The 15,465-nt window shown below is 36.9% G+C and overlaps 1 protein-coding gene across 6 annotated transcripts in view; it reads right to left on the reverse strand.

Moving 5' to 3' along the window:
* Nucleotides 1–1,576: 1,576 nt before the first annotated feature.
* The window catches only part of LOC112558837 (oxysterol-binding protein-related protein 8-like), a 58,577-nt gene continuing 44,688 nt past the window's right edge, over nt 1,577–15,465 (reverse strand). For all 6 annotated transcript variants that reach the window (XM_025229537.1, XM_025229536.1, XM_025229531.1 and 3 more), the window contains 3 exons: nt 12,387–12,575; nt 11,719–11,939; nt 1,577–9,636 (listed from right to left, as the gene is read on the reverse strand). In XM_025229537.1, coding sequence (XP_025085322.1) covers nt 9,386–9,636; nt 11,719–11,939; nt 12,387–12,575 — 661 coding nt within the window. In that variant the 3' untranslated portion in view covers nt 1,577–9,385. The remainder of the gene's footprint in view (nt 9,637–11,718; nt 11,940–12,386; nt 12,576–15,465) is intronic.

The raw sequence follows: 15,465 nt of genomic DNA on the forward strand, positions 1-15,465 counted from the left end.
ACAGTCCTCTAGCCAGTATATTGTAACATCCGCACTGGTGCATGGAACTCCACGTAGCATTGTACCTCTACTACATCTTGTCATCGCCCTCACCTCTAAGTAATAAGATAATCATTTTACTGAATGTAGCTCAGAGTTGCTGTGGGACTTGCTGCAGGTCCCCTGACAGAACATCAAGTCCCGCGCATGACTTTACAAATGTTTTCATTCACGACTTGTGGCGAACAAGATGATGGCACAACCGCTGCTTCTGAACACCTTGGGCGAGGGAAACAAAAGTTTGAGTGGCCGGGAGAGGTTTTCTGTCCAAAATTCGCATCGGATGGCACATCCTCCAACTCCACCGTAACTCACTCCACGAAGGTAAGCCATCTCCTCCACTCCCCTCTAACTGGTTTAGTGACAAGATGACAGCCTTTGCAGCTATGGGAAGAAAATAAGGCGGAACACAATGCAAAACAACAAAATACAAGTAAATGCCGAATGTATGTGAAAGCTAAGGCACACAAACTGTTCTGAAAGACAAACCCAGCTCTGGTTAGGGCCACGTGACCCGGCACCACACCTTGTGGAAGACTTGGAGGGTGCATGGTCGACGACCGTCAAAGTCTGGACTATCGTCCTAAACAGGTGTAAGTGGCGGGCTCCGCGTCTTCCCCTCCTCCCCCAACGACATGTACCGGTCAAGTGAACGATGTCATAGAATTTCATGTCTGAAATCTTCTCACAAGAAAACGCGTATTACAATAACGACCGATTGCAAAGTCGAGCACAACCGACACAACTGTTTGTGTGGGAGTTTTCACTATTTTATACATTCCCACCAGAAAGTGAACCACGAAGTTTGTGTGGTAGCGGCTTACTGTCCACTAAGGCACTTGCTAGACACGACGACCATCTAGGACTTCTTGAACGACATCCTACACTTGTCCTGACTGCCACAGCGCCGGTCGTGCGATACCATCGCCGTCAACCGCTAGGGAAATCACTTCGCAGGAACTGATGTTTAAAAACAAGTTCTCTCGCCTCTCCACCATTTCTCGTCCAAAAATAAAAAAGTCAGGCGTTCACAAAAATGTGTTACAACTTAATAAAAGTAAAAGGAACTAACAGTTCAGGTCAACACCATGATTTCAGCAGCGGTAGAAGAAGCGGTATAAAAGAGTCCTACCAAAACATAAAAACCAACCAGCCAAAGAACAACAAACAGAATTGGTTTGTGAGAGTAAGCACATATAGTGTAGCACAACAAACAACACCGAGATTAAAGTAACACAACAAACAGTACTACATGAGGTCTGTGACCTGACTGATGTGTAAGTAAACATCAACAACGAGATATGTGACCTGACTGACCTGTGAGTAAACATATATAGGGTGTAACACAACTAACAACATGGAGGTATGTGACCTGACTCATATATGAGAACATATACATTAGAGGGGAAAGCAAGGGTAGCAAAAGAGTGGCATTGTGTGTGTGCATGCGCTTGCATGCATGTGACTGTAAGATGAGAAAGCAGTGGGACTGGAGGAGTGAAACAGTAATTTCTGACAAATACACAATGAAGCTCAGTTCTTGAACCAAAGCATCTCTTTATTAGATATAATTGATTCATGCTTCAAAACAGTCTCTGGTGTCAAGTTGTGATCATCAGATCACCACTATCATATCAGGTTATAAATTGCACCCAGAGAAGCCCATTACACCAATATGCGCACAAATTCTCTCTCACATACAGAGGCAGAACCAAGAGCACAAGGGTAGAAATACATAAACAAAGAACATTTGCTTTAATTACTCTTGAAAACCCCTGCACCTAGAAGAGAAGGAAGCACTATAGGTCGACAACAGCAATGAAATCAACTTAATGCTGTGTACACAAACAACAGGTCTCTCACCTCTGACGTGACCAGCTATCAAAGCATGATACGCCAACAACAGATACATAAACTGTAACTATTTCACTTCATGAGTAATGAGTTAGTGCTATATAAAATATATTACATTACAAAATGTACAGAGCAAATGTCCCCACATATTCTAAATTTAAAATCACAAACATAAATGTACAGAAAAAAATAGACCTCCCCCCCACCCCCCAAAAAAAATAGGTTGAGTGAAGAAATATAATACCATTGCACTGACCTTCAGCACCGCTGGAAGTACCATATTAAGGAGAGTTCAAATGCACATGAAACTTGAAAATGGCATGAATGCACATTAATTCACATTATGTAAGGCAGAGACAGGTGTGAACAGTGGCAGTCACCTACTGTGCTTCATCTACTGCCTATGCATTTTCTGCTGATATGTACACAATGTACACAATTCTTTACTGTCTGCTTGTACTTTCTGTTTATTCTCACATAACCTTCACGACACTGCTGTTCAGATTACATATGACAGTATCCTTCATAATTTCAATTAGCAAGCATGCAATGTGATATATAACAAATACTTCTACAAAGCACAAGGCATCTCCAGATTTTCACACCTGATTCCACATTTTCACAACTACAAAATTTCTCAAGGCCTGATGTGACATGCTTATAGCAAAGGCAAAGAAAAACAAACAAACAAAAAAAAAAAACAACAAAACTTGTCATTTAGATTCTGACATCTCACAGAACATGAATTAAGAAATCTACAAATTTCATTCAGAACTAGTGACCCAGATATATACTGAAAGACAGGTAATATATCCAAGATCAAACAAAAAAATGATCTTTCAAACTGCAATATAATTCAGCTCTGCTGTAGTCCTGATTGTTCAGCAAAATAATATAAAATGTTACAGGCAAAAATCAAACTTAACAATGTTAGACTAGAATGTTACTTTAAGATTTCTCTGAAGAATCTTCAGAATGAAAGGTGTTGAAGGCACTTAACTATTAGTTGGAGAACAGTTAAAATTAAAAAAAGAGAAGTTACACAATGATTAAAAAATCTTTTCTCCTATATTGAATGTGCAACAAATTAATGTTAAAGGTTTAAATAATCAAAACAAAAGGTTTGAAAAATATATACTGTGACCATCTTTCTACCAGAAAAGCAAAATGAATTCTGCCATACAAAAGAATTACATCCTTTTCAACACGTTCATATTCTTCTTATGGCAACAACCATCTTTGTCATTTCTGACTGTGCGTTTAGTCATGCTGCATCAAGGAAATTACAAGTGAAACCTATCAGACAAGAATGTTTTGAACAATGAGAACCTAAAAGATAGTTTGTGCATTGCACATCTGCTGCAGAAGAAGTGGCAAGAAATATGTCATGGCCCAAGATCAAGTCCACTCAGAAATCGCCCAGCCAAATAAATAGAATTGGATGGTTTGTTTGAATGTCTTACCTGCTCTTCATAGCATTAAGTTCTTATAGGCATAATGTATATTAGACTTAATTCAGCACTAGTCACCCATATCTGATACAGAGACAATAAACCTAAGGTTAAAGCACTTTTAAGGCTGCTTCTAAACTGGCCTTAGGCCTGGCCAGATCTTCTGTGTCAAGCACTGTTGGTTTAGTAAAGCACAATGAACATGCAGCACAGCACCACAAACTGACTGGTGCTTCAAAACACTAATTGGTCCATCATGACAAACTCAGCCCATAAACTTCAGCTAATGAAGCTAACATTTGCCTAAACTGGTTATCAAATATGATAGGAAAGCCAAAACAGGTAAATTACCGAAGTTACTTTTAAAAAAAAAAATGTTCTTTTTAGGGAAAATACCTTTGCATTCACAACTAGTCCACCAAAAGCAAACCCACCTAGTTTAAACTTCTGAACCTAGAAGGCTCGTTTTGATACATTAAAAAGTTTTTTAAATACCATATTCTGCTTTCTTTTTAGTTCCTCAAATTAGATATAAATTTCTAGAATAGTCAAAATTTTTCAGAAATTGGTTTATGGTCATGATAAGCATGCAAGCCAAACTTCAAAATGTTAATAATAGTTTTTATATAGATTTAAGGCTATCGCAAGAGTTTTGTATGACACCTTCGACCTTTGACTATTTTTGCAACTCATTTGTATTCAAAGCATGCTCCTCACAGTTAAGTCAGAATAAAAAATGCTGAAAATTTTATGTACAACACTACCAAACTTCTGCAGGTCAGAAATGATGACCAAAAAGTAGCACTGATCAAAATATAATCAGAATACAATAGAGAATTTTAAATATTACTCTCGAACAAGCACCTTTATGCATATGCTACACCTTGAAATATTGCACTCACAGAGCTGAAGAATTTCTGGAGACTAGAGTACTATGGTAAGATCTAAGGTCTAATATTTTTGTCCTTTCTTAAACAGGTTAATGCACCATTTCTCTGAACACATCTAACATGCACCATGGATTACCACTTGGTAAGGTGGGAGGGGAGAGGAGGGGGACATTGGTGCAATGTCATGGCAAGGCAGATGCCACACGCAGAGAAAGAACAGCCAGCCTGAGACAAGAGCTGAACCCAGGACAGCCAACCCTCACTGTATTGGTGACAGGCGCTCACCCTTGCACCACCTAAGAAGGGAGAGAAGATGCTAAGAAGCATGTCATATCTATGTTGCCATTGTAAAAAAATCCACTGCTTGACAATCCGATAAATAAACAAGTAAAAATGAATAATACCTGCCATGAACAGAAAGAAAACCAACAACCAGCTGTGATATGTATCACATATTGTAGCACTGTGTTAAATAAGGTCTCTGTCGTGTGTAATCATCTCTATGAAACATCAGAAATTAGTCTGCATTCAACATATGCACAAACTGTGCAGGACCAAACAGTCTTATGAGACAATGACGACGACCAAAAACTGATCCTTCAAAATAATGGGGTATGGTTCTACACTGCCCAAGTTGTCTTGCACTTTGCTTTATTTTCCTTCACACTGACATTGCACAGTCTTAGAGCTCTTCAATCTCTGCACTGATGAACACAACTGGCTCATCTCTTTCTACTGGCACATTTGTAACATGTAATAGATACTCAGCAAAGGGAAAACAAGAAACAGGACTAGGGTTTGTCAACTATCCCCTGAAATTCTAATACTAAAGACATATTCCATTAATGTGTGCACACCACTCAACTACATCCATGTCAATGCAGATAATCTATACATTTCAATATTGTTAACTGTATTTTTCTAGGCAGCCTGTTACATTTTCCAAAACACAGTGCTTAAATAGTTTTAGTATAAATCCCTCACAACAAATAACATTGGGTTGAAGGGGATTTTTGAGTAATGGGGTGCACCGAACCAAGACAATAAAGAAGATGGAAAAAAGCTGGCATTATATTTTGTCAGTAGCATCCATTAACACATCTGGACTCTAAATACATGAGAATCAGAAGTTTTGTTGAAGGGTCAGCAGTGACAAGCAACACAAAAATTGTGGAGCTTTCACATCAACAGGTAATTAAAACCAAAAACTGCAGTCTCATCAAATACAATAGACAAACAGAAAATGTAAGAAGCAACTCCTGACCCTCCTATTAAAACAAAAGAGCATGTGCTGCCACTGAGCTTAACAGAAAATTGTTCAAATGTTAAACAAATGATTCAAAAACAAAAGCTATGAATTTTCTTTTCAATGAGGTCACACCAGCTAAAACAACAGTGCAATTTAATAAAAGAGGACAAGGTGGTCTGGCCTCATATTGGTACTCAACTTTAGATCATTTGCAGGTATATCAATGTATCAAGCTTGCAATGGTCCCATATATTGTGGAAGAAAACAAGTCACAAATGAATTTATGTTACAAAGGTTACAGTTGCACCATCTTCACTTGTCTGCATAACAGTGACACATATTTAGCAACTGATCTTTGAAGAAGAAACTCTTACACATTTAAAAAATGTTGTCTTCTGCATGATTGTAAAGAAGAAAAGATGCATCTACATGTGTCAGTTTGAAGAATTCAACAGCCTTCACTAAATAAAGTTTTTACAATCTTATCCTCATAATGATAAAAAAAAAACTACATCTTAGACTATTAGAACACTTGTAAATGATGCCAAAAATACTCTTTATAATAAAAGAAACATAATTTGATTTTAAAAAATGAAGTGGGATTTGAGTAAGTTTACACAAGTTTTATGTGAAGAACTAAGCAAGATTTCTGTTGAAAAAAATAATGTACATAATGAGGAATTAAATCAATGCATAAGTCCAACAGAAGAGTTAAAGGTTGACAGGAGTGTTTTTGATTCTCCTGATTCTAAGATTTCTTTGGAAATTCATGACACACAACAATTTCAAATATCACAAAAACTATATAATGTGGAAGACATGCAAAGAAGCAAACTGGTTATTGAAAACCTGCAATGACCAGCTTCATTCCATGCAATTGCAATAAGCATTTTTAATGCACCCCACATGTTAGGCAATAATCTTATTATTATGAATAATGGCATGAAAACATTCACTATCGACATTTAAACAATCTTCAGGAAAATGTCGGTAACATTTTCCAATTTCTCTATGCATGATTAAACTGTTTAAGTTATTTGCATAATGGCCTTTCTCACCTCGGTCGACACTAGGGCTAAGATTCAAAATGACATACAAACTAAACTGTAATGAAAATAAAGCAAAATACAATAAAAGAAAAGAAAAAAAAAGTCAACAAAACTTACAACTCAATGCACCTGGATTAGCAGAACAGACATACTCAAAGCAAAGCGTATGCCTGGAAGCAAAGTATTCTAGTATTATATGCTTGCTTCATCTGTCAATTATTCTATTCCTATAAGGTGACCAGCACTTTCTGCATAAAGACTACATCATTCTTGCTGTTGAGACAGAAAATATTAGTGATCAAAACTAAGTTGATTCTAAGCATATGTAAACTCTGCCCAAAAGCATAATTACTTTTAAATGAAGTTTAAACGACTTTTTGGAAAAATGACATACCACAGTTGGCGCTAAACTCAGATGAATCCTGTCCATACACATAACGAATTTTAAACAGTCTCAAATATCCAGTCCTGTCTATAACTAGAATACATATGAGTAAGACAGAAATTCAAATTACACTTGGTGCTAATTAGATTCTGTTGACATACAGTGTACAGCCATTAAGTTTTGGTGACTGGGGCCCAATAATGCATAAATTACAATAAATAATGAAACAATAAATGTTTTTTATCATAATCCTTTATCTTAACTTTGTAGCATTGTAAGGTGTGAATCAGTTACAATGGCAGCCTCCATAAAGCTAACACTCAGCGTGGATAAAACAGATTAATATTTGAATTTCATTGTAAGTTATTTTACTGTTTATTGATAAATAAAAGACTAATCTTCTATAAGTACCTCTTTGACAAAACATAAGCCAGCATTCAAATATTTAATCCGAGATAGTGCATAGCATGTCAATCACGGACATTCGAAATGGCAAAATGTCACCTGTCAACACCTGTCTCAAGTGGTTGAGAGGCCATGTCCAGGTCCCTATGATCCCTAGTGTGAAAAAATTGGGATCCATTTTGCGTAGCTTAAGCAAATTCACGGATTACTGGACCGTAGCTTAATGGCTCTACACAGTATTATTGTGCACACAGTGCATTTGTGCAGCCTTTATATAGTTTTATGTCCAATGTGCTCAGGCAAAATACCATGCTCTCATGAAAAGTGTGTTGGACTATGCAGATCCAATGCTGCACATTTCCCTCTGTCGACGGATGCAGGGAAATTTAACAAGCCATCAAGTTTGAGGAATTAGCCATTTAATGCTGAGAGATGTGAAAAATATACAACTATATACAGTCACCTGTATGTAGTCTTATTCTTAGAAATTAACAGCTAAAAGATGCTACTGGTGGGGCATGATACATCTGATAGGAACTTTCTTACATGATTTGTTATTCATTGTGTATTTATAGTCATTGATAATGAGAGAATTAAACAAAATTTGTGTGACCTCCTTTTGTCTTAATGCTCCCCAAACTTTCGAATCAGTTCTCTTAACCACTTATAAATAGATTAATGACATTATAACAAAGTAACCCCTTCATGCACATAGAAATGTGTTACAATGGAACAAATTACTCTTTCAAACTAGGGTACACTCTGTATGTCTCATTATAATTACCCAGATCTTAGGTTTTGAAAACACAATTCCCCCCTCCCCAAAAGAAAAAGGCAAGGAATGCATCTAGCTATGATCAACAGTATGGGGAGAAAATTAGAAGTTCCACTGAGATAAAAAGTATTGCCTTTTGCCATCAAAATTATGCTTATACCCATAATATTGCAAAAATCTATAATCGCATTGGTTTTTTTCCTCATTCTGCTGTCAATACCAGCTCAACATTTCGAGGAGAGCATCATCATCCTCTTTCATTAGCACCTTGCTTTCATCACAGAGTTAGATCCAAACACTCTAATTAAGACGAAAATGCATATTACATACTTTTGAAAAACTTGAAGAGCGCTGTATGCTCAATAAACTGAAATGCATCATTGCACGTGACACCCAAGTAAATAATTTCAAGCATAGGCGAGAAAGTCATGAAATTTTGCACTGCTTTTGTACACACCTTTTTTTTTTAAAATTGTGCAGTCCATGCAAGTAGCCTTATCCACACTTAAATAACTGCATTTCTATTTCTAAAACAACTTAAAAACACTCCACATAATTTTCATCATTTTGAGAGGACATAATTTATGAGAGGAATATTTATACTTCCCCTTACGTCACTTTCTCCTTCTGGGCCACAAAATCTGTACTAATCACACATTTGCAGTCATTCTTCACAATTTAAAAACAAAAATAACATTTTAAAACTGAGAGAGTTAAAAAAAAAGTTCTGGGTAGGGGAGGGAGATTAAAACAGGATCAGTCAGTTTACCATCAAAAAGTGTTTAAGTATTTTTTAAAAGTCTAATTAGTCTCTTCCCGAATTCCATCAAAACCTTAGGAGTCTACCATGTCTATTTTATAATAACCACACATAATTATCACATTAGTTCACCTATTTTAAATTTCTGATGCAGATTATCAGACACAAAAAAGTTAGTCTTTTTCTTTCAGTGACTAAAATTAGAACATTCTTTTCCAGAAAAATACTGGCCATTGCCTCTAGGTTCTAGGGATTTTAAACCATGACAATGACCATGACAATGACAACCCAGTGACCATGACAAAGTAACCAGAGCCTCTGTTCATCCTAGAACAGACTCTAATTAACGGCTACCTTAAAACAATCTCTTAAAAAAAACAAAAAACAAAAAAACCCAACAAAACAGCAAAAAAAGACATTTCCTCCAATCTCAGATTTGTCTGACAGACTTATCCATCAAATCATCTGCACCAAAAGTATTTAGCATTCCCCTTCTCTCAGGGAAGACACCACAGATCTACATTGCTGTCAACGAAAGATCCACTGCAGGATGATCTGGAAAATAAAAATGATGGCCAAGGTGACCCACTCCTTACCCACTCCCATACCTCCATTGCCACCCACTTGCTGGGCTTGCAGTCTTGTTATCTGCTGCTGAAGATTGCGCAAGGCAACAGCATTCTCTTTTTGCATTTGAAGCAGGGGATCCAGGAGATTTTTGAGGGCTTGGTCAGACACCTTTCCTTTTCCAACAGTTATGTTGCTACGTGATGCTGGTGCTGCACATAAAAAATGTCACATGTGTACATCAGCAGCTAAGAAAAAATCCCCCATATTCAAGTTTCTTAATAAATCTTTGTATCAAGGATGCATTTAAAAATAAAACCAGTTGCCTCACTAACAAGCTAAGAGTCTTATCAAAGATTATGTTTTGCTTTTATAATTATTTCTTTTTTCTCGTTTATTTCATTTTACTGGTCCGGGTATGAATTCGGTAAGATGTAGATAATGTCCCCTTGTGGCCTATGGAAATGAATCAAGATTGATAGATTGGCAACTAGAAGATCAGGTTTAAAAAAAATTTCGCTTTATACTTTCTCTTTTCCTAAGCTAATAGTTTAGAATTACATTCATAAACTACTCACATATAAGAAACATGAAACACTTTATAATTTTAAATGTAATGGTCATAATCAATACATTATCTTGATATACTGTTCTTTTCTGTATTTTCATTCATATTTCACTATTTTGCACAATTAACCTCTATGCCCACAAAATGCCTAATTCTGCTTACTAATGGAAAGAAAAAATATAGTCAAGAATTAACATATAAGCAACTAAACATTTTAGTTTTAAGAAGTACAATGAAATATGTGAAAACATAGTCATAAATAAAAATCACAATGCAGACCTTGAAATAGGAAAATAAGAAAAACGAAGTCTAAATTTAAGCAAATACAAATGACATGAACCAATAACTGAATATAAACTTTTTACAAAGGTCAGTCAAACATAAAAAGTAAGGAGATAAAAGCTTGTGTAACCACAGCTGTCTGACAGCATGCCAGAAATAACATGTATCTGTCACCCAAAGTTCACACTATAAACTGTCAAAACAATTTACAAATAGGCTTGGGGCCCAGAGAGGGAGTGCTGAAGGACTGTACCAGCTGCATTAGTAACAATGAAACAGCTTCTGGTCTTCCTCTTTTCTCCCCTCAAATATTCAATGCTTCAAATTGAAAATTGTAACCCACCTCAGGAGGATCATTCCTGACCCTCTTTATTGCAATCTTTCAGGCCTGCTTAAAAGCAATGCATCACTCATTTATTGACAGCCTTTATGAAATTCCTCCATCACCCATTTCTTCATGGCCTTAATGAAGAAATCTATCCACTGATTACAAATGAAAATTCTCCTTATGGTCTAAAGGTGATCTTTCATCATCTATTTACTCTTATATTGTTATATGGTGTGGCTGGCTTTACCCCCAGACAAGCATGTCTGACTGCTTGCTGTTTATCAAAAGTTAGAGAAAAAAAAAAGAAAGACAGATGAAGTGAGAAAAAGGGTGGCAAGAAGGGAAAAAAAGACAGTAGTAATGAAAACAGCCTTCAACTCTTTGCCCTTAAATACTTCGTCACATTAAATAATCATCTTGCAATTTTTCACACGCCTTTTTAATATGTTCACCAAATGCAAAAGTATAAAAACATCATGCCAGATTGTTTTAATTAAAAAGCTGGAAATGTGCATGGGGCATATTATGATCTACATAGGTTTGCAAGATTAATAATGCAGTAAATTATTGTTTAAAAATACTTTTTTCATTCATCTGAAAATGCACCATAAGTAAACATCTCTAAGGAATTGTTACTAAGGTAACTAAAAATCCTATTTATTTTATAAATGTCACACTATTGCAACAAAGATCTTAGGCTGAAAATTGCTATTTGTACGAGTTCCACATATGATCAGAACAGTGGAATTGATGACTAACACCAGTGCTCAATTATTGTGAAATAAATGTCATTTTCCCCATGTTATCATTAGCTCATATAATTGGAACAGCAATGTCTTATTACCATGAACTCTGTAGATGATCTTAGCAGAGGATCTGATGATTAATACTAATGTTTGGATTCAACAGAAAACTTCACAGCTACTGAGTCCGGTGGGCACGAACACTTTCGAGGCTTTGTGAAGTCTGATGGTAGTGGCTCAAAGCGCCCTACATAGAAGTTGTGGAGGCGAAGGAGATAGAGATAATCAAGATAAAGCTTGGTGCCTTTTCTGGAAGGATGTAGAGGGCAGCACATGCAGTGCACAGTATCTTTCATTGGTTGTCTAAACTTACCCTTGTAGTCTGAAGAATCACTCTCCCTGCGCCTCCCCTGGCATGAGCTATCACTCTCTTCCACTGTGCATGGGATTAACAGTTTTTTCTTCTCTGCATTTTTGTTGAGACTGCTTAGACTGTTGACTCGCAGCTTTGGTGTCTTGTGCCTTTTCTGTGTGTGGATCACATACTCGTGCTCAAACTGGTATACATCATTGACTGGGTCCCAGGGGCGGTCACTGCACAAATCAAGAGTTATCAATAAGAAATCGCTTATTTTCAAACTTAAAGATCCAAGATATGCAAAGTAAGGTAGTAGAATGCAGAAAAATCACAGGTCATAAAGTCTGCAGCACCACACTCTTATTTGAGTGCACTCACAACTGTTAATATACAGTTTTTATAGTGAAAGTAATGAGATTTACACAAAATTCCCAAATAATGTAAATATTTGGCACAAACATTTATGATCTCACATAAGCAGCAAAAATCTACCATAATACCAAAATTTTAAGGAAAAAAAATAGCAAACATAGACATCCAGTTATCAATGAGGTAAAATGTTCTAACTCCATATCCCCTTGCACACAACATTCAATGAGGCAGTCACACACACACACAACTTCCCTCAACAGTTTCTCTCAAGCTTAAAAAGTTAAAACTCATTCCTGTATAAAATAACTTACTCAGCATGTCTGTAGATCCAGTCTCCACCAGTGATGTAATCTCTCTCAAAGAAGCGGGGTACCCACTCTTCATTTTTCTGTTTGCGTTCTCTTGCTTCCAGTCGCTGCTCTTCCTCTATTCTGTATTTCTCAGCAGTGGCTGTCTGCATATCTGCTGCAAGAATTGCCTTGCTGACTGGTTCCCACAGCCTGCAGGACAATATTTAAAATTCTTTACTATCTCTTTTTCAATCTACTTCTGGATAGTGATAGCTACCACTTATGCTGAGAGTTTCAGATTAGAGGGCAACAACTGATGAGACAACTGGCCGGATATTCCACTAGACTTGGGGGTCTGCTTTCAAAAAGCTCATTTTTAAGTACAATCATTGTACAACAGAAAGGGAATATTTGTGCAGAGTTACAAAATTGGCTTGAACAATCTTTCACTTAAGATGGCAGATTTGTGTTTCAATGGCTCTGTAACAAAGCTTTCACATTTTTTTATGATCGCTAGACAGTAACAACACTATTTTCCCTGATTTCACTTTTTGCTATGTGCCGCAAAAGTGCTAGTGGGGTCTGGACACCATCTTATCACAAGATGACATGTTTGTTCTAGATTGGCCCAATTTGCCATGGAGCAACATCATACCCTCACTTTTTAAAATGAGTGTCAACAGAACATCAGGACTGCCAGCTGTCTTTATGGAAACTCCAAGGACTACATGACCAGAACTTTGACTATCTGTGAGAAGCAGAAATCTGATCCCAAGACCAGCAAGGAAAGTCACTGTTCTGGGACAACAGGATTTAAGCATATTCACCTGTGCTCCAGAGCATCAGAGTTTGGAGGATTACATCACATCAGGGTGGTGTTATATTGTTGTTCAGCTGCGTTACATCCTGGTGTGTGCTGTTGTGCACTGTATAACATTGTAGTTGGGAGTGGAAGATGTCATTGGAGAAGCCATGTGCCATCTCTGGACTGAGATGTTGCTCAGTACCCCTGTTGCTGGGAAAACAGCCAATACTCTATGAGGTGGTTGGGGTCCAAGCAGGGAACTGACAACAGACAGCTGGGCGGGACACTTTAAGAAGTATCATCGACATGCCACAACTGTCAACTTCAGACCTGCTACTCACCTCATCACAAACATGGACTGGCAACATGAAGAGACTGACAGGTAGAAAGAAACTGACAAGTAGGCAGAGTTTGCAGCAGGAAAACAGCAGTAAATACCTATGTGAGATTGGATGGTGGTTTTAATAGGAGTTAACAGCATTGCAGCACTGAAGTACGAATAGAGGAAAAAGAATTGGGATCCTTTCGAAATTATTCTATGTATTTCACACAATTTCTATGCTAATAAATCCGTTTTTGTTATACTGTGATTCACTCATGATTAAGTCTTTAGGGAGCACAGAAGTTGGGCGGGGGGGGGGGGGGAGGAGGATCCTGAGCCATGTGATAAGATTTTAAGTGATTGACATGTGAACATTCCCCTGTAGGATTATGTTAATGTGAGTGGCAAGAATTTCATCGTGCCACCCACATGCCTAGTTCCCTAGGGCCAATGTTCAGGTTTTGACAACAAAATGCAGGAACATTGTAACAGCCCTTATTTACTGTCATTAGCTTTTTTCTATATACCTCTTTATTGTCTACTTCTGTCAACAACAGATAAATTTTCCTTTGTTGGAAGCTCTCATAAGTAATAAATATTTGGTTCCTCTTTGTGTTTCCTGTATTTGATTTCATTCTTTGTTTAGAATGGTTATTTATTCTTTTATAGCTCATATGTTATTTGTTTGTTTTACTGTCCCTTGTATGCTGCCCATGTTTCATTCTTGTTCTTAAGCACTAAGAGCATGCTCCTTAGGAGTGTGAGTATGTGCTTTACAAATATTTGATTGATTATTATTAATCAACTACAACAAAATAAGGTCACTCTCAAACATCCACATAGTCACACACACTCAAAGACCCCGTGACAATTGTCAAGGTCACACTATAATTAGTGTTACGTGCTACTGATAAGAAAACTGGGGTTCATTTGCAGGCCATGGTCAAGACTGCTATCACACTTTGTAGATGAACTTGACAAAAAAAAAATTCATCTTGGCAACCAGTTGTTTCTATCCTCTGCAGCCAGAGGGCAACGATTGGAAATGGCAATGTAGCAGGCAAGAGAGGTCTCTGATAATGCTGACAGCTTTTAGCCTCAGAGTCCTGATCACTTAATGGTCTTTATGAAAAGCCAATGACTTTGCTAGAAGTCTTGACCACCCTCATTAAACTTTATCCTTGAGAGAACACTGAACCAAACTGATTGAATGTTAAAGGCTAACCCAAAAACAAAATGTTTTCCTTACAATTGGGTCGTTCATTTTAAATTAATAAATCCCAAAATATGAGCAATTAATTATGCTTAATTTTCAGGATATAAAGATCTGCATTCTCACATGCCACTAAAGAAAGCAGATGAAAATTACTCTCCTACACTGGTGAACTCTGTTGCGAGTATATAACATGTTTTCGCAACAGCAAATGCCATAATTACGCTTTTCTGAAATCTGTAATGAAAAAAGTATTTCAAATATTGATTGCTTTAGCTGCAGCCATTTACATTGCATTTCTACATGACTTAACATCTGTCACATCAATGAAGACACCAGTCCTAACAGTAATCATTTGGTCATAAAAATATTATTGAAATATTAATAATATTGAAATACTATTTTCCCTCCACCTACATACCTCTTACCATGTACTCAAGTCTTCTTAAGTTTTACAAGAATGCATTTATGCCATAGCAACTAATCCCTGCAGTATTCTACCTGAGAACTTCCAGTCCCCTAATCCTCAGAAAGTGTTGGTACATAACAAGAAATTCAATGACTAGACGATTATTATGTATGGAGAGTATGGAGTGTTTGATTACATGAGCAAGTGTATAGATAGATATAATTACCAAAAAAGCCTAAAGACTGAACCTTCAGTTCCTTTCTATATGACTGCACTGTATACAGTCATGTATCAGGCATTTAGTTTCTTAAGATTGTAGCTGCATGAAGCGCCTATTGTGAAATAAATTCT

The sequence above is a fragment of the Pomacea canaliculata genome, linkage group LG3 (assembly GCF_003073045.1).
Source record: "Pomacea canaliculata isolate SZHN2017 linkage group LG3, ASM307304v1, whole genome shotgun sequence".
NCBI classification, from domain to species: Eukaryota; Metazoa; Mollusca; class Gastropoda; order Architaenioglossa; family Ampullariidae; genus Pomacea; species Pomacea canaliculata.